We start from the raw sequence: 22,456 nt of genomic DNA, 5'->3' as shown, positions 1-22,456 counted from the left end.
GCAGAAACAGGCCATATCGGCCCTTCAAGTCCACACCGGTTCACTTGAACAACTTGTTCCATTTGAACAACTTGTTCCATTTGTTTGCAATGACAATGCGGCACCCTTTCCATCACACATCTGGAGAAATTTGCTAGGGTTTCCAATGTCATTTTCAAACCTCCACCAACTCCTGAGGAAGTTGAGGTGTTGAAGTGCTTTCTTCACGATGCCATTCGTGCCTACCTCAGAATAGCTGGCAATAATTTACAATTTAAAAGTTCCTATCTAGTAAATAAAGATGATGATCTTGTCACAGGATCTCAACGTTTTTCAGCGGAGATTTTACCATAGAATATTGAAGCAAAGAAGTTAGAACAATCTATCCTTTCATATTTATTCTCTTTTTTTTCTGTCTTGGCATGTCATGGTATTTAATGTATACTCCTGGTATTTTAGTTGGTGTGTCTTACATACCTGTTTGACTTCACCAAATAAGAATTTCTAGTGCATCTGTACATTCCACCAGTGCACATGACAATAAACGCTCATTACTCATTTTGATAAAACCATTCCTGTCTCTATTGCTACAGATTCATGGATCCTCAGAGGCATTCTGGATCCTCGTTGAGGATGTGGACAGTGAGGTTATTCTACACAATGAGTATTTTCTGTTGAAGGCAAAATATGCCCAGGATGAACATCTGGTCATGTTCTTTGTACCTGTCTTTGAACCTCTCCCTCCACAATATTTCATCAGAGTGGTGTCCGATCGGTGGCTCTGTAAGTAACTTTGTATTTCAAGCAACAGTTGACATGAGTGTCAATGTATACTTCAGTACGACACCATCAGATCTTGGCAGTGAGATCTCTTTTTCTTCGATCCTCAGGCCTGAAACATTGGTTGTAACCCTTTGCTTCCTATAGACGCTGCATGACCTGCTGAGTTTCTCTCCTTGCTTAACCTTGTAGCCTGAGTGATAATTATTAAAGTTAACTAGTTTTAGTAAAGTTGAATTCAGTAACAATCCCCTTATTACAGGGGGGAAGGCTCCTAAAATCAACCTTGAGGTGCACAGCACAACTCCTCCATGCTGACCGTGATGTCTACCAGCACTTGTGTGTCCATATTATGCCACTACTTCTTTCCTGTTCACAGAACCCCTCCAAAAGCCTTTGACTTCTCACAGCTCATTCCATAAAACCTTTGCATGAAAAATGGCATCAAATCACCTTTAAATTTTTCCCCTCTCAATCCCTTGCCCTTGGTAAATGACTTATGGACCTTCAAAAGGTCATCCCCAGTCCTTTTATCCATATAACCGTTTACAGCACGGAAACAGGCCATGTCGGCCCTTCAAGTCCGTACCGGTTCACTTGAACAACTCCACTAGCTCCTCCGCAAACTTCTGAGGAAGTAGAGGCTTTCTTCATGATGCCATTGGTGTGTTGGTTCCAGGAAAGATCTCCCTCGCTATTACTGTAAGGAGCGCCAAGTAATACTAATAGTGACTCTGTCTGCCTTATGGCAGGCTAAAGGAAATTTTGTGTAATAATTACATGTTTTGTTTTATCATGTACAATAAAAGAATCATGGATCTTGTATTCCAGTCTATTCCATTGCTACTGATAACTATAGCCTTTCATTCCAGGTAACATCCTGGTGAATCTTTTCTGGACTCTCCATAACAACCATGTAGTGTGATGACCAGATCAGTACACAGTACTCCAAATATGGTCTGTCAAATGTTTTGTGCAACACGACATCCCAACTGCAATGCTCAGTGCCTCAGCTTGTAATGGCAAGAAGACCGAATACCTTCTTCAGTATCCTATTGCCTATATTTCAACTTTCACCCCCAAAGTCCGTCTGTACATCAGCATTTCCAAGATTCCTGCCATTTACTCTGTCATATTTAACATCCTGAAACATGTCACCACACACATCTGCCCCTGTAGTACCCAACCTTCCTGCTGATCTATGTTCCTCTGTATCCTTTCACAACCTTCATTATCTACTACTCCATGTTGTCTTTCGTTATCATCCATTTTTATCTGTAACAAACACCAAGGTCCCACCACTAATCCCTATGGTGCAGCCTTTGGTTACAGCCGTAAGTCAGAAAAACCTGCCTTGGAACCCATGTATCCAAACCTTCGAGACCAGCCTGCCATGCAGGATATTGTCAAAAGCAATCTTTTGTTCTCCTGGTGTATGGTTTTGTCAGACCTGTTGATAGAACATCCTGTTATTTCCCTTGCAGCCTGTGAGACTCAACTCCCAGTTTCATTCCGACATCTGATCCTCCCAGAGAAATATCCTCCTCCTACGGAACTCCTGGACTTGCAGCCGTTGCCTGTGTCAGCACTGCGGAACAGTGCCTTTGAGCACCTCTATCAGGATAAGTTCCCTTTCTTCAACCCCATCCAAACACAAGGTACCATCTTTAACACCTGTCTCAGTAGGTTTTGTGTGGAGTTGACCTCCTTGGCAGCAATTACAAATGCATATTAAAGAAAATATAAAAGTGGACATAAACATGTGGATGAAATGGCAGAGAGAAGATGAGAGGTGATACATTTTGAGATAACCCAAGGAGAGAACAGAAAGGTGTGTCAGAGAGGAAAAGGTGAATCGTCACTCTTATTAGAAAACAGTGAACTAAATACTGTTTGACCCACAAATAATGGATTCCATGAATCAAGAAGGTATCCCGCACAATTCCTTCCTTGGATTTTAAAACTGCTCTGTTGAGCTCTTGCTACTGAGGTTGGGAGTAACGTTTCAGCCGGAGGTATTAAATTTAATAAATTTCTCTATTTAGTGAAAGGTCACATCATTTTATTGTGAAGATTGTTTTAATTTTTTTTTTATTGAAGGCCATCTCCTCCCAAGAGGTGCTCGACTCACCTCCTGCATATCTGGAGTCATATTTGAGCGAGACCTTCAGTTTTCCACACGTGAACAATAATCCTGATGGCTTCACAGTCATTTTATTGAATGAATTTAATTCAAATTGTCCAGCTCTCACTGTAGAATCTAAATCGTTTGCTCTGGTCCTTTGGCTATTAATGAATGAATGAACCTCCATTGTCAATGTCAGTGAAACTCAACTTTACAAAAAACTTAACCCCTCTCCCCCATCCTTCCCAGATCCTCCCCTCCCCAGACCCTTGCCTTCATGGACCCTTCCTGGACCCCAGCCTTTCCGACCCCACTCTTCACTTTGTTTCTCCACTACCCCAGTCAGACAGGTAAATCAATAACACTTAATTTCCACTCAGTCCATCATGGAAGGACCTTTGCAGACACTCCAAGATGAAGTTCCGTAAAATTTCGAGCCTGTGACAACAGGGCACAATTGAAGGGCACCCATTTAAAACATATGCGAAGAAATTTCTTAACCAGAGAGTGGTGAACCTGTGAGAAGACAGGGGAGTGTTAGAATCCATCATGATGGAGCGGACTTGACAGGCTGAATGGGCTTCTTCTGCGCCTATAATATTATGGTCTAATGGTAGTACAGTAACAGAAGTTGGGGGTGGTGAGTGGAATGTGCCCTTCTCCCTGTTGTATGTTTGTCGTGCATGAGGGGCAGCAATAAACTGCTGACTCCTTCCGTGTTTGGTAATTTCTGATTCACTGTTGTAAAATAATTCTTCATCCATTTCCAGTCTTCAATGCAGTTTATAACAGTGACGACAACGTGTTTGTCGGGGCTCCCACAGGCAGCGGGAAGACTATTTGTGCAGAGTTTGCTATCCTGCGAATGCTCTTGCAGAACTCTGAAGGGCGCTGTGTATACATTACTCCGATGGAGGCTCTTGCTGAGCAGGTAAATGTGCTAGAGTTGAAGGGGATATAATTGGGTCAAGAGAAATCAACGGGAAGGTGAAATACTGTTCTGATCTGTTTGTAGAAATTGACCCCCTTACAATTAAGTGAATATACTTCAAGTTTTCAGATGAAGTACTTGGACTGAAACAAGAAAGTCTGTAGATGCAGGGGTCAAGGACAATATGCAAATGTTCTGGAGAAACTCAGCAGATTAGCAGCATCCATAGGAAGTCAAGGGTGACCAACTTTTTGGACCTTTTTCATCAGGAGAGCTCCGTGACGTGCTGAATATACTCTGGAACATTTGTGTATTGCCAGGAAGAAATTGGTGTGTTGCAGTTCATCTTAGCAGTCCGGGTTCAGAGTACCTGCATGTACTTATTGTGCAGTAGAAGGTGCGTTGTTCCATTGGCTGAAGGGCTTCCTGTTTCTGAGTAAGGAGACTTAGGAATTCCTGGAGAGGAAGGTACTGTATATTTCCAGATTAAATGTATACTGTTATATTTGTGTAGACAAAGAATAACTCACAGGTTGAAATGGTCTGTCAATGTTTTGAGTCAAAACCCTTTCTCAACACCAAGATAAAAAAGTTGAATTACATCTAAGAAGCTGGGAGAGGGGCCCAAAGATGATAAGACAGAAGGCATGAGAGATAGAAGGAGAAACGATAGGGGGAAGAGAGAAACAAGTTGACTCCAGGAGTGGAATCAGATCGGGGTGGGGTTACTTAAAATTGAGAAAAATCCATGCTGTTGAATTGGTTTAAGGCTGTCCAGAAGGAATATGATGTGTTCAAAGTTCAAAAAAGTTGAAAGTTCAGATTTATTGTCAGAGTACATGCAGCCCTGAGATTCTTCTGTGAGCCAGGCAGAATTACCAATTATCGGGAGTGCAAAAAAACTGTACTCAAGAAAAAAAAAACGAATACAAAAGAGAGTAAATGAGAAGCAAGTGCAAACAAACTGCAATACAGAAAGTAAATATTCAATAATAAATTATATGCAAAGTAAGGGTCCTTAAATGAGTGATTGAGTTTGCCATTGAGAAGTCTGATGGTGGACGGGTAACAGCTGTGTGGTGTGAGTCTTGTCATACCTATACCTCTTTCGAGAACAGAGCGTGTGCTGGGTGGTGTGGATCCTTGATGATTGCCTCTGCTCTCTGATGGCAGCCCTCCATATAGATGTTCTCGATGGTGGGGAGTGTTTTACCTGTGATGTCCTGGGCTGTATCCACTACCTTTTGCAAGGTTTTCCTTTCAGAGGTATTGGTGCTGCCATACCAGGCCGTGTTATTCCTCAAATTTACACTTAGCTTCTCCCTGACAGTGGATGAGGCTGAGGCGAGATGTGTCACTGTAGGAATGGTTGAGGGAGTTAAAATGGTTGGCTACAGGAAGCTCATGTTTAGGCCCACACCGAATGCAGCATACCATTGTAAAGTCGGCTTCACTAAACCCCTGTGTGGGTCTAAACGGCATTTTTCTGCAGCCAACCATTTGAATTCCACCAACTGTTCCTACATTGACATAGTCACCGAGATTAAAGTTAAACTTTAAACACATGTCATTTTGCCCCGCGAAACTGTATATCTAATGGCATGGACGTTGACTTCTAATTTTAGGTAGCCCCCTAGCCTATTTGATTCCCATCTTCTTTACCTACTCCTGTATTCAATTTTTCTCTCTCTCTAACTTTTCTCTCTTCCCCCCCCCCCCCCCTCTCTTAGTTGCAGTATTTAGAAGCAAGATGACTAACCAGGGCAGTGGGAATGTTCTTGCAAATGGCCTCCTTCTGCACTGTAACCAAACGATGATTCTGCCTCCTTAGGTTTACGCAGACTGGTACGAGAAATTCCAACAAAAACTGGGCAAGAAAGTCGTCTTGCTCACTGGGGAGACGAGCACAGACCTCAAACTGTTGGGCAAAGGCAATATTATCATCAGCACCCCGGAGAAATGGGACATCCTGTCCAGACGGTGGAAACAGAGGAAAAACGTCCAGAACGTTAACCTCTTTGTTGTGGATGAAGTTCACCTGATTGGTGGAGAGAATGGGGTAAGGTAGCAGGCGAGAGAAAGCAAACATTGCAGATGGTAAAGCTCTGAAATAAAGCAAATGGTCAGTCAATCCCTGTGGAGAGTTGATGGCCATTTCCTGGGAATTGGGTCATACAGCACAGGGGTAGAGAGAGAATAAATGAAAGCAGGCTTTTCCCACTGAGGTTGGGTGAGACCAGAGCTGATGTCTCTCTGTACTCTGCTAATAAATGGCAACACTGCACATGGGTTAAAGCGAAAGGTGAAATGTTTAAAGGGAATATTCAGGGGAAGCTCTTTCCACAGAGAGTGGTGAGAGGGTGGAGCAAGTTGACGCGGTGAATATAAGCTCGAATTTGACACTGAAGACAAATTAGGATAGTAGCATAGATGAGAGGGGTATGGAGGGCTGTGGTCTGGATGTAGTTGAACCAGAATAATTGTTCAGCACAGACTAGATGGGCCGAAGTGCTGCAGTATTCTCTGGTTCTATAACAGAAAGCATCTCTAAGCCCCACCAACTCCTCACCTTTATGCTAATCCTTTTTACTGTCCCTGTATTCCCATCAATTCCCTCAACCCTACCCTTCACCTGCACGTTGATGAATTGACCTGCACGTTGATTAATTGACCTGCACGTTGATGAATTGACCTGCACGTTGATGAATTGACCTGCACGTTGATGAATTGACCTGCACGTTGATGAATTGACCTGCACGTTGATGAATTGACCTGCACGTTGATTAATTGACCTGCACGTTGATGAATTGACCTGCACGTTGATGAATTGACCTGCACGTTGATGAATTGTCCAGCACGTATTTGTGACTCGGGGAAAATTAGAGCGCCCAGGGAAAACCCACTCCGACACCTGGAACGTCTAAGCTGTACACAGACAGCGCAGCAAGTCGGGAGTGAACCCAGGCCTTTGGAGCTGAGAGACAGATGTTAGGAAGTGTTGAAATTAAAGATGTTTTCAGTAGCTGAGACTGGTCAGAGGAGGGGAGGCAGTGGAGAGACCAAGAGAAACTGAATTGATGGTGGAGAGACCGATAGAAGCTGAATGACACAAACAGCAGTGGTGCCAACTGAGAGCGGGTGGAGAAAGCCTGTGAATCATTGCTGCCTTGTTAAGAGAAAATGCACAAGACCAGTGGACTGAGGAAAAGAAAAATCAGTGCTGCAAGTGAGATACAAAACAGGTGCAGGAAGTTATGTTCTCTGCTGCTGAAACCAGGCAATGTTACAGCTGTACAAGATAATGGTGAGGCCAGGTTAGGAGTTCTGTGTGTGGTTCTGCTATCCCTTCTACAGGAGGGGTGTTTGTTGGAAAGGGTGCAGAAAACAAGGCTGGAGAGCTTTCGTTATAAAGAGACTGGATAGGCAGGATATTCCACACCCCCTCACCCCCAGGGATGTAGGAGGCTGAGGGGGGTGAGGTCGCAGAGGTGTGGGGCATGGGTTTAAAGAGAAAGAGTGGAAAAATTTAAAAGGGACCAGAGTGGCACCCTTTCCACACAGAAGGTTGTGAGTACATGGAATGAGGTGTCAGAGGAAGCTGGAGAGACGGTACAAATACTGTGTTTAAAGGTTAGGGAAGGCTTGGAGGGATATGACTGTTACTGCATCTTTTACTTCACAAATTGATCAAAGATGTGCAGTGTTGCCGTTCATTTAGCATTAATAGGTGCTATAAATTGACAGGCTGGAATCTGAGTACAGATTAGTGGGCAATACGGTTAGCGCAACACTATTACAGCGTCAGTGATTGGGACCAGGGTTCGAATTCTGCGCTGTCCGCAAGAAGTTTGTAGTTTCTCCCCGTGTCTGCGTGGGTTTTCCTGGGGGCTCTGGTTTCCTCCCACTGTTCGAAATGTACCGGGGTTTGTAATTGGGCAGCAAGGAAAGGGCCTGTTATCGTGCTGTATGTCTAAAAAAAAAAATCAAAAGATAGATACCTGAAATTGATAATTGGGTCAGAAAATTGTAAGCTCTTATGCGTACTAATTCCTCTCAGCAAACCTGTGACTGATGTTTTTATTTGTTATCTCAATATTCAGCCTGTTCTGGAAGTTATCTGTTCCCGAATGCGATACATCTCCTCACAAATTGAGCGGCCAATTAGGATCGTGGCTTTAAGTTCGTCGTTGTCTAATGCAAAAGATGTGGCGCATTGGCTTGGCTGCAGCACCACGGCGACTTTCAACTTCCATCCCAATGTGCGGCCAGTTCCCCTGGAACTGCACATACAGGTATGATGGTGCAGACATCTGGACCACAGCCAGATTTATTACCCCTGGCTCTGTCAGAAACTCCTATAGAATCCTTTCCTAAAGCATGGAGAGCAGGTCACACAAAATCTGTAGGGAGTCAAGGGTAACCAACGCCTTGGACCTTCATCAGGAATAAGAAAATAAACAAGGTGGAGGAGGAGGGAGGAAGGTGCAGGGGGAGGAGGACAAGCTAACATGTAAGAGGCCATAGGTGGATACAGGTGGGAGGGTAGAAGAGAAAAGGCTGAGCAGTTATAGCTGGAGAGGGTCGAGGGCTAAAGAAGGGGGGGGAATAGCTCTGCTTCTGCAATAACAGGGACCTCCCCAGTGGCCAACAATTTTAATTCCGCACCCCATTCCCACACTGACATGTCTGTCCATGGCCTCATGTACTGCCAACCCAAGGCCACCCACAAATTGGATAACAGCACCTTGCATTCTGTTGGCTCAATCTCTTACCTGACAGCATTAAGATCGACTTCTCCCATCTCAGTTAATCCCCCTTCCTGGATGCCCTTTCCTTCCCTATCTCTCTTCCTTTCCTCACCCCGCTCCCTTCCTTCTCCTATCAGAGAGCTACTCCCTTCCCTTTTTAGCCCTTCAACCTCTTCCCCCATCGCTTCTCAGCTTTCTCCCACCCTTTCACCTGAATACACCTATTACTGTTACCTTGTGCTCCACCCCTTGCCCCTTCCTTTCCCTCCCTCCAACCATTTGCTTGTTTTTTTTTTAACTTATTGCTGATAAAGGGCCCAGGCCCGAAACGTTAGTTACCTTTACTTCCTGCGACCTGCTGAGTTTCTCCAGTACATTTGTGTATTGCATAGACCCCAGCATCCTTTCTTGTTTAACTTCAGGTAAGGAGTGGTCTTCCTCTTATGGGAAACTTGCCACGGATTTAGAAACTGGAGACTGTACTTGTTGGAATTTAGAAGAATGAGAGGAAGTCATGCAGAAATGTGTATTTAAAAAAAGAATTATGAAAGACATAGATAAGATAGAGGTAGGTAAGTTGTTTCCATTGGTGGGGGGAGACTAGAACTAGGGGACGTAGCCTCAAGATCCAGGGTAGTAGATAGGATGGAGATGAGGTGGAACTCCTTTTCCCAGAGAGTGGTGAATCTATGGAATGTGCTGCCCATTGAAGCAGTGGAGGCGACCTCAGTGAATATATTTAAGACAAGGATGGATAGATTTTTACAAAGAAAGGGAATTAAGGAACAGGTAGGTGGAGATGAGCCTATCATCAAATCAGCCATGGTCTCATTGAATGGTAGAGCAGGCTTGATGGGCCAAATGGCTGACTCCTGGACCTATCTCTTATGTTCTTGTGTTCTTTGAGGTCGTCTCTTCATTGTAACACTTTTTTTTTTATTAAATTTTTTTATTTTTCACACCATAAATCACATTAGCCATGATATACACTATTTCTTTTCACACATATACAGTGACTTTTTCTCCCCCCCCCCCTTTCCTCTCATCCATTTTAGGTATACAATCTAGGTTGCATTAAGCCAGTCAGACAATGTTGTCATTCAACAAAATTACACCAGAAATTCTACTGAGTCCATTCTTTTCTTTCCTTCTCCTTCCATCAACTTAGGTAATGTTTGTCCCCGGTAGGTTTTCGCTATTGTATTTAATGTAAGGCTCCTATACTTGTTCGAATATTTCAATATTATTTCTTAACCAATATGTTATTTTTTCTAATGGAATACATTTATTCATTTAAATTTGGTAGTTTCTTCCTTTTAATTTGGTTATGTATTCCATTAATATTTAAAGACATATAGTTCAGCGTAGCCCTTTTATATTTTGTTTATCTTCTCTTTCCGTTTTTCCATCATTACCTTTCCTCCTTTTCCATTTCTGTTTTCTTATTTTCAACTCTTTATAAGACAACATTCCTACAACATCTAACATTTTCCTTATTCTCCTATTTCTATCTTATTTATCCCCAATCTCCCCTTCACCTCCTGAGTTGTCCTTTATCCCTTGTCGGACAACCACATCTCCCCTCTCCATTTGGATTTGCGAATCCACTCGCAAGCGTCAACTGATTTTGCAGTGACCGCTATTTCCCCCCACCCCGCCTCCCCCAGAAAAGATTTCACTTTTCATATGTCACAAAGGTCCCTCTTTTAATTCCCTCCTTATTCTCTCTATTCCATTACCTTCCCTTATTAATTCTTGTCTATACTATCTATATTTTCCTCTAAGTACAGATACATTCATGTATGCTCATTGTCTCTATTCACTCTTATACCTCTTTACCTGCATACATATCAATCGTGATCATTTTTACTCTCATTACCCGTCTTCATCCCTCAGTCTATTTTTGTCTTTACCCACATACATATCAGTCGTGATCATTTTAACTCTCATTACCCGTCTTCCTCCCTCAGTCTATTTTTGTAATTGTTCTGCAAATTTTCGTGCTTCTTCTGGATCCGAGAATAGTCTGTTTTGTTGTCCTGGAATAAATATTTTCAATACCGCTGGATGCTTTAGTATAAATTTATACCCTTTCTTCCATAAAATCGCCTTTGCTGTATTGAACTCTTTTCTCTTCTTTAGGAGTTCAAAACTTATATCTGGATAAATGAAGATTTTTTGCCCTTTATACTCCAGTGGTTTGTTGCCCTCTCTTACTTTTTCCATTGTCTTCTCCAGTACCTTTTCTCTTGTAGTATATCTTAGGAATTTTACTACAATAGATCTTGGTTTTTGTTGTGGTTGTGGTTTAGAGGCCAATACTCTATGTGCCCTTTCTATTTCCATTTCATGCTGTAGTTCTGGACATCCTAGGGTCTTAGGGATCCACTCTTTTATAAACTCCCTCATATTCTTGCCTTCTTCATCTTCCTTAAGGCCCACTATCTTTATGTTATTTCTTCTGTTATGGTTTTCCATTGTATCTATTTTTTGAGCTAGTAGTTCTTGTGTCTCTTTAGTTTTTTTATTAGATTTCTCCAATTTCTTTTTTAAGTCTTCTACCTCCATTTCTGCTGCTACTGCCCGCTCTTCCATCTTGTCCATTTTTTTTCCCATTTCTGTTAAGGTCATCTCCATTTTAATTATTTTCTCCTCTGTGTTGTTTATTCTTTTTCTTAAATCCTTAAATTCCTGTGTTTGCCATTCTTTAAATGACTCCATGTATCCTTTAATAAGAGCAAGTATATCCTTTACCTTGCCTATCTTTTCTTCTTCTATTTCACCATACTCTTCCTCTTCTTCTTCCTCTGGGTTGACCATCTGTTGTTTCTTTGTTGCCCTTTCCTCCTCTTCTTTCTTGTTTCTATTGTCTTCTGTGGTCTCTTCTTGCTGCAGGTGTTCTGCAGCTGTCGTTGCCGGCTGTGGAGATCGACTCCCCAGCTGGTCCCCCCTCCCGTCGGTGTGTTTTTTTTCATTCGCATCGCGCATGCGCGGTTGCGCACTTTTGCTCGGCTCTGCGAGCCATTTTTGTAGTCCATTATTTACCGACCTGAGGGAGCGGGTTTCTCTCTCCGCAGCGGGCCTCTTCGGACAGGTAAGGCCTTCACCTTTTTCCTCCTTTGTCTTCTCTTCCTCTCTTCTTACCGTTGCTTTCGACTTTTCTTTTTTTGTCGCCATCTTCTTTCCACCTTTATACTCACTTTTCTGTAACTTTTATTTCTGTGCCTTTGTGTTTTCTCTTGTTTTTCCCGACTTTTCTGGAGAGGGCTGGAGTTCACCGTCCGGCCACTACTCCATCGCGTGACTCCTCTCTTCATTGTAACACTTGTAGAGGGAAATGATCTTTCTGACTTCTGAGTGGCTGAACTGTCCAAATCTGCTTCTGTCCCTGGTTTAGTTGGAAAGGCATTGTGGGGCATAGGGTTGCTGTGGTTGTTTTCCACATCCCTACAAATGAACCAGGCATACAGTGCCAGAAATCCCTGCTGGAAATTGACTCTATAAAAGGAGGAAAGCAGAGGGTGGCACTTGGTTCGCTATCGTGATGCTGTTGGCTTGTAGTAAAGAATGGGGACACGGTGCTGGATTTGTGCCTCATTGAGAGTTCTGCTTGTGCAGGAGATGAACATTGGGGTTGACTGCAGTGTGGATGCAGGAAACTTTTCATGTTTAAATCTTTTACAGGGCTTCAATATCAGCCACACTCAGACGCGACTGCTGTCTATGTCCAAACCTGTCTACCATGCCATCATGAAGCACTCACCCAAGAAACCAGTCATTGTCTTTGTCCCATCCCGCAAGCAGACCAGGTTGACGGCCATTGACATCCTTACGTTCTGTGCTGCTGACATACAGCCACAAAGGCAAGTTGTATTAAATTTATTTAAAAGACAAAAAAATTAGGACTAAAATTAGACGAAGCCCAAATAAAATTTATTATGATAGTCGCCAAAAAATGTATTATGACAACCTGGAAATTGGAAACAAACCTTAAAATACAACAGTGGTACAGAAAGAAACAAGTGTATTCCAGAAGAAAAAATTACATACAATCTGAAAGACAAGTGTACATTATTTGAACAAATTTGGGAACCATACATAAAATATGTCGACCACAAACCTCCATCTCGTAAAACAATATAATTATGAGCACAAAAAGATTTAAATCTGTGAAAGTAGACGATACAACTTCTTTTCCTTTTTTGGTTATTTCTTTGTTTTAAGTGTTTTATCATTTATTGATTTTTGATGAGGATGGGGAAGGGGCGAGAGGAAGTGGAGGAAAAGAAAAAATGGCACTATGTATATATTGTTGATGATCATTTGTGGATTTTGTAATTGCAAAATTAAAAAATAAAAATAAAAATTTTAAAAGTAAGTGTAAAAATTAAAAAAAATTAAAAATTGTTTAAAATGTTTAGTTTTGAAATGCCACCTTAGCTTTCAAATGGAGGGTCTGGGTCCATAACCTTACATTACAGGGTAGAGTCCAGGGGTGAATATGTCTTTGGTGTATGGTATGGAGTGTTGTGCACAAGAGTTACATCTGTACAAAATATTGGTTAGACCCCAGCTGGAATTGTGTGTAGTTCTAGTTGCCTGAAGGTCGTGGAGATGGTGCAGAAAACCTCAAGGATGTTGCCAGCACTTGAGTTATTAGGAAACTACATTGGCTGCAATTGTTTTCTTGAACAAGGCTGAAGGGTGACCATAGGTTTATAAAATTATGAGGGCGTTAGATAAGCTGGATGGTCACAGTCTTTTCCCCAGGACAGGTGGGCTTACAGTTAGAGTGGACCTAAGAGGCAAGTTTTTCCAACGGGGGCGGTGGGTGTGTGAGGAAGTGGTGGAGGTGGGGATAATTAGAATGTTTAAAAGACATTTGTATGGGTTCACAGATTGGAAAGGTTGAAAGGGGTATGCGACGAGCTCAGGAAGACACCTTGGATAGCATTAGATGAGTTGGGCTGAAGGGCCTGTTTCTGTGCTGTATATCTCAATGACGCCTCATTGCAATTAGAAAAATAACCTTGTTGAGACAATATCTAGAATATTGTCTACAGTTTTCAAGATTCAATTCATTGTCACTGTAAAATAAATGTCACATTACACAAAATTGCCCTTGCCTTCTGTAAGGCAGATAGATTTGCCTTTGGCAGAAATTACCTGAAAGGCCTCTTACAGTCAGAGAAAGCAAAACAGAGTCCCCCCCACCCACCCAGAGTAATGGGGTGTCTGTAGATTCGCATTCAGTACTTTCGCAGCCACACAGAGTCCAGTTCAAATCATTGACTAAACTGAGCTCCAGATCCAAATCTCCCACACAATCCCTTCGGCACCCTTTGCATACCGGTTCCAATTTCCTGGTACCCCTTTAGCCAGTTTCGACCCAGTCTCCAGCAGTAGCCTCAGTGGGATCCTCGCCTCGAGTCGCCAACAGCCTGCCAAATGTGTGGGTCTTTCAGCCGCGGAGTCCCCCCTCACTGATGTGCCACCGTGGTCACTGTCCCATGGGTTGGTGCTCTGCTTCTCCTTCTCGCAGGGGGGGTGGGGGGGAGTGCCCTCCCTGTTTTCTGGTGTCCTGTGTCAGTCCTCCCCTTCCCTGAAGTCAGAGGTGCTGGCATCTTGGGAGCAGACCCCACAGTCAAGGGATTTTAAATAAAACTCCTTTGCCTGTGTGGAGCTGACTGGGCAGTTGATCCCCACGGGAGCGCTGTATCTCCGCTCCTCGCTCCCCATGGGTCTGCACCAGCACCACTGTTAGAGAGTGGCTCCATGCCGTTTCTTTGGGTCTCTTTTGGACCCTGATGTAAAAAAAAAAGGATAGACTTGCCCCAGTGGGAAAGTGGCAGGGGTTGACTGGTCTCGGTCGTGGGTGGCAAGTTTGCCATGTAAAGGGGATATCGAGTAGACAATTTAGAAGAACGAGAAGTCTCACTGAAACTTAATAAGAATCTTAGAGCTGAGGAGTCTAGAATTGGAGGACTCAGAATTTCCTCGAGCCATAGGAGAATACCTTGATACACAGTCTGGTGGAATCTATAAGGAGATTTCTCTACCCTGGAGTCTATATCCTTCAAGTTTATTGAAAACGGGGACTTCTGGCTAGTTAAGGGATTTTGGGATAGCAGATGGATCACCACCAGTGATCTCAAGGAACAGTGGGAAAGACTCAAAGGAACAGACTCCTCTTTCTTGTTCAAGTGCTCTAGTTGTGCAATTCCTGAGCTTCAAACCAGCCAAGGTTTAACCTCTGTATGTAGTTCAGTGCCAGGTTTTCAGAGAGGAAGCCTGATCAATGTACTAGGTGTCAAACTGATTGCTCTTTCTGCTTCTCGCCTCCAGGTTTCTGCACTGTACAGAAAAAGATTTGATTCCATACCTGGATAAACTAAATGACAACACTTTAAAGGAGACGCTTGCTAATGGTGTTGGATATCTACATGAAGGCCTCAATGTGACTGAACGTAGGATTGTGGAACAGCTGTTCCGTTCTGGTAGGGTCCAAAAACCGACAACACTTAATCCAAAATGTGGTTCTGTTTGATATTTAAGATAATTTTAGCAGTTTCTTCACAGCTCTCCCGTCCTCACCTCTTCTGCTTCACCTTCTCAACCAGGTGGTCGAGAGCCTTGCCAAAGTCTCTCCACCTCCCCCTTTCCTATTTGATCTTCCAGTCTTCCTCTCTCCCACACCCACTCTCTCTTAAATTTATATTATTTTACACCAAGGTAAAGAGTCATAATTAGAAAGAGGTCACCAGTCTGAAAGTGATGTGTGCACTATGTGTTCTTGTCTTTGCTCACAGGCGCAGTGCAGGTGGTGGTAGCGTCCCGCAGTCTGTGTTGGGGAATGAACATCTCCTCCCACCTTGTTACCATCATGGACACCCAGTACTATAATGGGAAAATTCATGCGTAAGCATTTCTGTTTTTGTGTACTTGCTGCTATAGAGCCAGAGAACTATCAAACATTACAGTATTTTAAAAAAGGCCTTTCGGCCCTTCTAGCCTGTGCCAAACTATTATTCTGCCTAGTCCTACAGACCTGCACCCACTCCATACCCCTCCCATCCATTTACCTGTCCAAATTTTCCTTTAATGTTAAAATTGAGCCCACATTCAGCTGGCAGCTCATGCCCACCATTCTCTGAATGAGAAGTGTCGTCCCCCCCCGTCCCCCCCATAGTGGTATGTGAGTGGAAAGAAAAAAGGTTGAGAATCACTGACGTATGTGATTCCAGTCTAACTAATCTCATCTGCCTGAATGTAGTCGCTATCCCTCCCCTTCCACTTGAATGTGGTTATCATATCTCCTTCCGTATTCCAAATACTCCATGTAAAAGAAAACAGTTGCCTCACACATCTCCTTTCTACTCTCTCCTTTTTTGGTTAATCTTGCTCATTTATTCATTGGGCAACATGATTAGCGCAACACTCTTTCGGTGCCAGTGACCGGGGTTCAAATCCGACACTGTCTATAAGGAGTTTGTACATTCTCCCCACGTCTGCGTGGGTTTCCTCCGGATGTTCTGGTTTCCTTCCACCCTCCAAAAAGGCATAGGGTCGTGGGCCGAAAGGGCCTGTTACCGTGCTGTATGTCTAAATTTTAAAAACATTCCCAGTCCATGTGGACAATGTCACTTTTTAAAAACTTCCTTATCAGTTATGCAGCAATGTTTTTAATCTTGGTCAGCCAAATTCTTAATTGTCCCCTTTGAATATTTGTCTGTTATATCCCCAATTGACAAGAGTGTGTTCTGTGAAGCAGATAGCCTTTTCTTTGAAAGTATGACTTTCTTGATCAGAATCTCTAGTGCACGTCTCAGTCACTTGAAATGTAATAAATGTAAAATTGTATAATCTCCTCATGTCCGTGTGGGTTTCTTCCTGGTGATCATTTTCTCCCACATTCCAAATAAATTTGGGAACAGTTGGTTACATGAGTCGCATGCTATTAGGGTGATGTGGGCCAGAAAAGCCTGTTACTGTTACGTATCTCCAATTTAAATTAAATCTCCTAGCTCAGTAAATATTTGGTGTTCTGTACAATTGATTGGTACTTTCATGGTGTTAGGTATGTGGATTACCCCATTTACGACGTGCTGCAGATGGTAGGCCGTGCTAACCGCCCCTTACAAGACGACGAGGGACGTTGTGTCATTATGTGTCAAGGGTCAAAAAAGGTGAGCACGATAGGTCATTGATATCACGCACCTCTGTTGTCGTTCAGAATGAGCACCTGAGCTGCTGCCACACTTTGATGTAGTCACTAAACTCGTCCTTTATTTCAGGATTTCTTCAAGAAGTTCCTGTATGAGCCACTGCCAGTCGAGTCCCACCTCGACCACTGTCTCCACGACCATTTCAACGCTGAGATTGTCACTAAAACCATAGAGAACAAGCAGGACGCTGTGGACTACCTCACTTGGACCTTCCTTTACCGAAGGATGACCCAGAATCCAAATTACTACAATTTACAGGGTGTGTTATCACTGAAAGTGAGCTTTGGTTGATCTGCTCAGCAGAATGGTCTCACTGGTATTTCTGGTCAGCTTAATTTATGTTTAAATTCCACTCCATAACCGTGGTTTAAACACCAGTGGATTCTCAGTCTGTTAGATGAGATACTAAAATGTGGTTCTCTCTGTACTATGGGCTGATGTAAATAATTTGATGCTATTTGGATAACAATGGTGAAGTTCCATCCTTTACTCAAACAACAACACAGACGCGATCTGGTCATTCGACCTTTATCTGCTTGTGGAAGATGATCATGACCAATCAGGTGCCGCTGTTACTGAATTGTATCAGTGAGTACATCTAAAGTACTCGATCAACTTGCTTTAAGTTTAGAGATACAGCAGGGTAACGGGCCCTTCTGGCCCACGAGCCCGTGGCGCCAAATGCATACATTATTGAATGATGGAAGCACCCAAAGGAAACCCACAAAGACTCGGGGAGAGTGTTCAAACTTCTTACAAACAGCACTGGATTCGAACCTGGGTCGCTGGTGCACCTCACTAACTGTGCCGCCCTGTGATTTGATATTAATCTGCTGTGATTCCGTTTGAAAATACAAATTTATCCCAGCTGGAAACGTAGTTGTGCCTCATTTGTACCAACAAGCATCTTAAATAAGTGAAAGTGAGTTGCATTCTGCTGTGGAATGCCCCACTCAGCTGGGAACGGAGAGTCCTGGCTCCAACACTGCTAACTCCAAATCGACAGAATACTACCCCTCTACTTCAGATGTCTGATTTGGAGTTAATTGTTCAATTTGATGTTAAAATTTGGTTTTCAGATACTCAACGCGAGTCTATCTGAATGTAATTGTCTCCACTGAGTTGTTCAGAGGACTCTGGGCCAACAGTAAAGTGTGCTGTTTGTTGTGCATTGCAGGTGTGTCTCACAGACATCTTTCAGATCACCTCTCCCAGCTGGTGGAAAATACTCTCAATGATCTGGAGCAGTCCAAGTGCATCAGCATAGAAGATGAGATGGATGTGGCTCCATTGAACTTGGGAATGATCGCTGCTTATTATTACATCAATTACACCACCATCGGTAAGCTTTCGAATATCAAGTTTATTATCATCTGGCTGCACAGATACAACCCACTGAAACGGTCTTCAGACACACAACCAGAAACCTCACACATACAAACGAACAATACATGTGCAGGAAAAATATTCATAGATGCAAGTAAATAAATATTGTGTCATGAATATGGTCAGTGTGAACAGTTCCTTTGGTCGTTCAGTATTCTCACTGCCTGTGGGAAGAAGCTGTTCCTCAGCCTGGTGGAGCTGGCTCTGATTCTCCTGTATCTCTTTCTTGACGGGGGCAGCTGAAAGAGGCTATGTGGAAGGGGTCCTCAACAATTTTGCACGCCCTGTTCAGACAACAATCCTATTAGATCACTTCGATGGGGGAATGAAAAAATACATAATCGGAACTAACTTTCCAGTTAATAAACTCATTTGTTGAAAGGATACAATTAAACTAATTATTCATGCCGTGATATTACCATCGGAGACCCCAGTGATCCTCTCTGCCACTTTTATGGTCCTGTGGATTGACTGCCAATCCATTTCTCTGCAACAACTTTACCACACTGTGGTGCAGCTGGCCAGGATGCTCTCAATAGAGCTTATGTGGACATGATGGCCTGCCCACTTCAGTCTTCCCAGGAAGTGGAGTCACTGTTGCGCCTTCCTGACAATGAGATGTGTATCCACGATAGGTCACTAGTTAAATGGAATCCAAGGACTTTAGTGCTCTCACTTTCCACTACAGAATAGTTGCCGTGTAGAGGAGGGTGGTCCTTCCTGAAGTTCACAATTATCTCCTTTGCCTTGACCACGTTGAGACTCAGCTTGTCACTCTCACAAGATTTTCCACCTCTTCTCTCTGTGGGGCAACTCATTGTTGTTGCTGATGAGGCCAACTACCGTGGGGTCATCTGCAAACTTGATGACGCTGTTGGAGCTGAATCTGGCGATGCAGTCGTGGGTCAGTAGTGTGAATAGGAGTGGGCTGAGCACATGGTCCTTGGGTGAATCAGTGTGATGGTGCTCCATATTCTACTACCAACCTGGACAGACTGGTCTTTCTATTAGAAAGTCCAGAATCCAGTTAGATTTTTTGTGACCTCCATTCTCAGAACAAAGCTCTGGCCAAATACCAGTGAGATGGCCAATTCCCTAGTAGGTCTCTGTCCCACAAAAGGGCAGTGGCCCATTCTACTTTAGAGCTGATGTTGTCAATCAAGAACAGCAAATGGAAACTCATTTTCGTGCTGTGTGTTTTGCTTTGCAGAGCTGTTCAGTATGTCTCTAAATGCCAAAACGAAGATTCGAGGTCTCATTGAAATCATCTCCAATGCAGCAGAGTACGAAAACATCCCCATCAGACATCATGAGGACAATCTACTGCGGCAGGTAAGTGCCAGTGAAGAACGGGCTGCTGGCTAGGGAAGAGGCAGCCAAAGACACACATTTATTGTTCGATTATCCTGAAGAGCCCTTCTTTCTTCTTGTATTTTACAGTTATACCAGAAGGTTCCTCACAAATTGAACAACCCAAAATTCAATGACCCACACGTGAAGACAAACCTCCTACTGCAGGCACACCTTTCCCGCACGCAGCTGAGTGCAGAATTACAGTCTGACACGGAGGAGATTCTTAGCAAGGTGAGTAGCAATATTCAAGTGCAAGACGTTTCTTAATTTGGGACGTGGTTGACGAGTCTCCAATCTGCTGACTGGCTCTGTTTTTATTTCCCCCAGGCGATCCGTTTAATCCAAGCTTGCGTGGACGTGCTGTCCAGCAACGGTTGGCTTAGTCCAGCACTGGCTGCTATGGAACTGGCCCAGATGGTCACCCAGGCTATGTGGTCCAAGGACTCCTACTTAAAGCAGCTCCCACATTTCACATCTGAACATGTCAAACGTTGTACAGACAGGGTAAGGTCATGGCCGGCTGCCAAATGCCAACTCACAGTGGTATTAACTAGTGTAGCTGATACACTCCCATCAATTGTACTGTACCTCTAAACACCGTATCTTGGACTTTACATTAAAATTTAGACATACAGCATGGTAACAGGCTATTTTATCCCATAAACCCGTGCCACCCAATTGACTTACAACATGGTACGTTTTGAAAGGTGGGAGGAAACCGGAGCCCCTGGGGAAAACCCACGCGGACATGGGGAGAATATGCAAACTCCTTACAGACAGCGTGGGATTTGAACCCCAATCCCGATCAGTAGCGTGAAACTGGGTTCCACTAACTGCGCCACCCTAAAATTTAGACATACAGCATGGTAACAGGCCCTTACGTCCTAATTAATCTACAATCCTGGTACATTTTGGAGGGTGGGAGGAAACCCACTCAGACAAGGGGAGAACTTAGAAACTCCTTACTGAACACACAGTGCCATTTCCCGTGCCAAAAAGTTGAGATCTTGTAATGATTTTGGAGCAGTAAAGAGAAGTTAAAATATACACTTTGAGAGATGAACAATCCAGAAATCTGGTGTAGAGGGGGAAATGTTTAATGCCTGCCTTCCTGTTTGCTCTGCTTTTGGGATCAATTTTGCTGAAGCTGTGTTGTTCAGTAATGTGTGGTGACTTTCCTTCAGGGGACTGACAGCATCTTCGACATCATGGAAATGGAGGATGATGAACGCAACCTGCTGCTTCAGCTCACAGATGCCCAGATGATGGATGTTGCCCGATTCTGTAACCGCTACCCCAACATCGAGCTCTCCTATGAGGTGATTGAGAAAGAAAACATCAAAAGGTGAGAGGGATTTACTAAACAGAAGCTAGAAGCCATTGACTGGCTGTTGGGTCAGAAAGGTTTTAAAGTCGACCCGTGCTGTATCTCCTCAGGATAAAACAGCAGAACAACCTTTATTGCAAATCACTAGCGGGAGTGGGGAGCATAAAGGAGGAGTAGCTGTTGCTACTAGTTTCCTTCTGCTATACCCACTCCAATACAGAGTTTTGTTCACTTTAAATAGTGTTTTCAACGTCGACATCAGTGGTCTTGGCTTGGAGCATCCCCCAGTTCCTTCTCATTAGGTCTTTTACAATATCTCTTTGTCGTCAACTAAGCAGGTGCGATTACATATCTTTGTAGCTGAGCATAGTTTCAATTATGCTATATCTTGCAGTTTTGATAACATGGTGACTGGCCACTTTCCTTTGTTAATGCTAACAAAAATGTAAATTTATTTTCTACAACAGAAGCCCCCTCGCACCCTTACATTTTCCTGCCCTCCCCTTCAAAAAGGAAAAAGTTTGGTGGATTCAAAGAATAGCAGGACTGGACATGGGCTGAATGCAGAAACGATCTTTATATAAATACACACAAGGGGATTGCTACAGGGATAACATACACAATTACCCTCCATCACACAACAGTGCAGCCAGTCACATCAGACTTAATACTACCAATACTAGCAACCGTTTATACAGACTTACCACAACCAAAGACTAAACTACACTACCCACTGTTCCTTGTCTAACGTGGACACAGCTCGGATTCTATCTACAACTACAATAGTATAGAACAGTCCCGACCCCTATGTAGTGCACACCTTACCAACGACTCCTCCAGCATTGCCCACAGAAGGGTTGGTCTCAGGACTGAAGAGCTACTGCTCATGCTGGACTTTATAGTACAGTAAACTAGAGGGTCTGGCCCAGGTAGTTATTAAGTGATGAAAGGGGCCAGTGGTCAGCTGTGCACTAATGGTAGGCAGAGTCCAACCTTGATTGGCAGGTGATGTGATTTCTGACTAGGTTCCAGACAGAGAGACCATATGACCCTCCGCACTCCACCAGCCAAGCGAAAGGCAGAACAATAGTGATAGGTTAAATGAGTGTGTGGCGGTGTTGCCAAATGGAGTGTAATGTGGTTTACTTTGAGTCAGTGTTGTCCAGCACAAACAGTCCCCACATCTCACCTCATCCTGATCCTGATCCACACTGATCCCATTTCCTGCCATATCCCTCCTCTATCTTAGTGCCTTTTAAACTTCGTAATTGTTTCTGCAGTGCTACTTCTGGCAACTCGTTCCAATATAACCTCTACCCTGTGTGGAAATCACCTTAACCTTGTGCTCGTCAGTTTTAGACTGGCCGTCTATCCAAGGTTTAGTTTATTTGTAATACACATGTCTGCTGTAAGGCAAAGAGTTGCCATGAGCATTGCCTGGATCCTCAATAATAAGAAAACCAAGAGAATCCCTTCAGAGATACTGTTTTTGTGGCTTCGCCTCCAGCGCTCCCGCACCCTCTGCAGCCACGTACACTCCAGTTCAATCCATCGGCAACCTGAGTTCTGGATCCAAACCTCCAATATGATTAAAAAGCCTTC

At 43.5% G+C, this 22,456-nt stretch overlaps 1 protein-coding gene across 1 annotated transcript in view; it reads left to right on the top strand.

Moving 5' to 3' along the window:
- Window positions 1–22,456, top strand: part of snrnp200 (small nuclear ribonucleoprotein 200 (U5)) — a 97,230-nt gene that overhangs the window by 62,750 nt on the left and 12,024 nt on the right. Inside the window, exons 28-42 of the mRNA XM_069917765.1 lie at window positions 573–762; window positions 2,244–2,417; window positions 3,655–3,815; window positions 5,647–5,874; window positions 7,916–8,107; window positions 12,248–12,426; window positions 14,909–15,060; window positions 15,373–15,481; window positions 16,641–16,749; window positions 16,858–17,047; window positions 17,966–18,130; window positions 19,385–19,506; window positions 19,615–19,758; window positions 19,855–20,031; window positions 20,712–20,872. Of these exons, the coding sequence (XP_069773866.1) occupies window positions 573–762; window positions 2,244–2,417; window positions 3,655–3,815; window positions 5,647–5,874; window positions 7,916–8,107; window positions 12,248–12,426; window positions 14,909–15,060; window positions 15,373–15,481; window positions 16,641–16,749; window positions 16,858–17,047; window positions 17,966–18,130; window positions 19,385–19,506; window positions 19,615–19,758; window positions 19,855–20,031; window positions 20,712–20,872 (2,453 nt within the window). The remainder of the gene's footprint in view (window positions 1–572; window positions 763–2,243; window positions 2,418–3,654; window positions 3,816–5,646; window positions 5,875–7,915; window positions 8,108–12,247; window positions 12,427–14,908; window positions 15,061–15,372; window positions 15,482–16,640; window positions 16,750–16,857; window positions 17,048–17,965; window positions 18,131–19,384; window positions 19,507–19,614; window positions 19,759–19,854; window positions 20,032–20,711; window positions 20,873–22,456) is intronic.

The sequence above is a fragment of the Narcine bancroftii genome, chromosome 2, assembly GCF_036971445.1.
Source record: "Narcine bancroftii isolate sNarBan1 chromosome 2, sNarBan1.hap1, whole genome shotgun sequence".
NCBI lineage: Eukaryota > Metazoa > Chordata > Chondrichthyes > Torpediniformes > Narcinidae > Narcine > Narcine bancroftii.
Note: the sequence above shows the minus strand (reverse complement) of the source record. Positions and strands in the feature narration are given on the sequence as shown.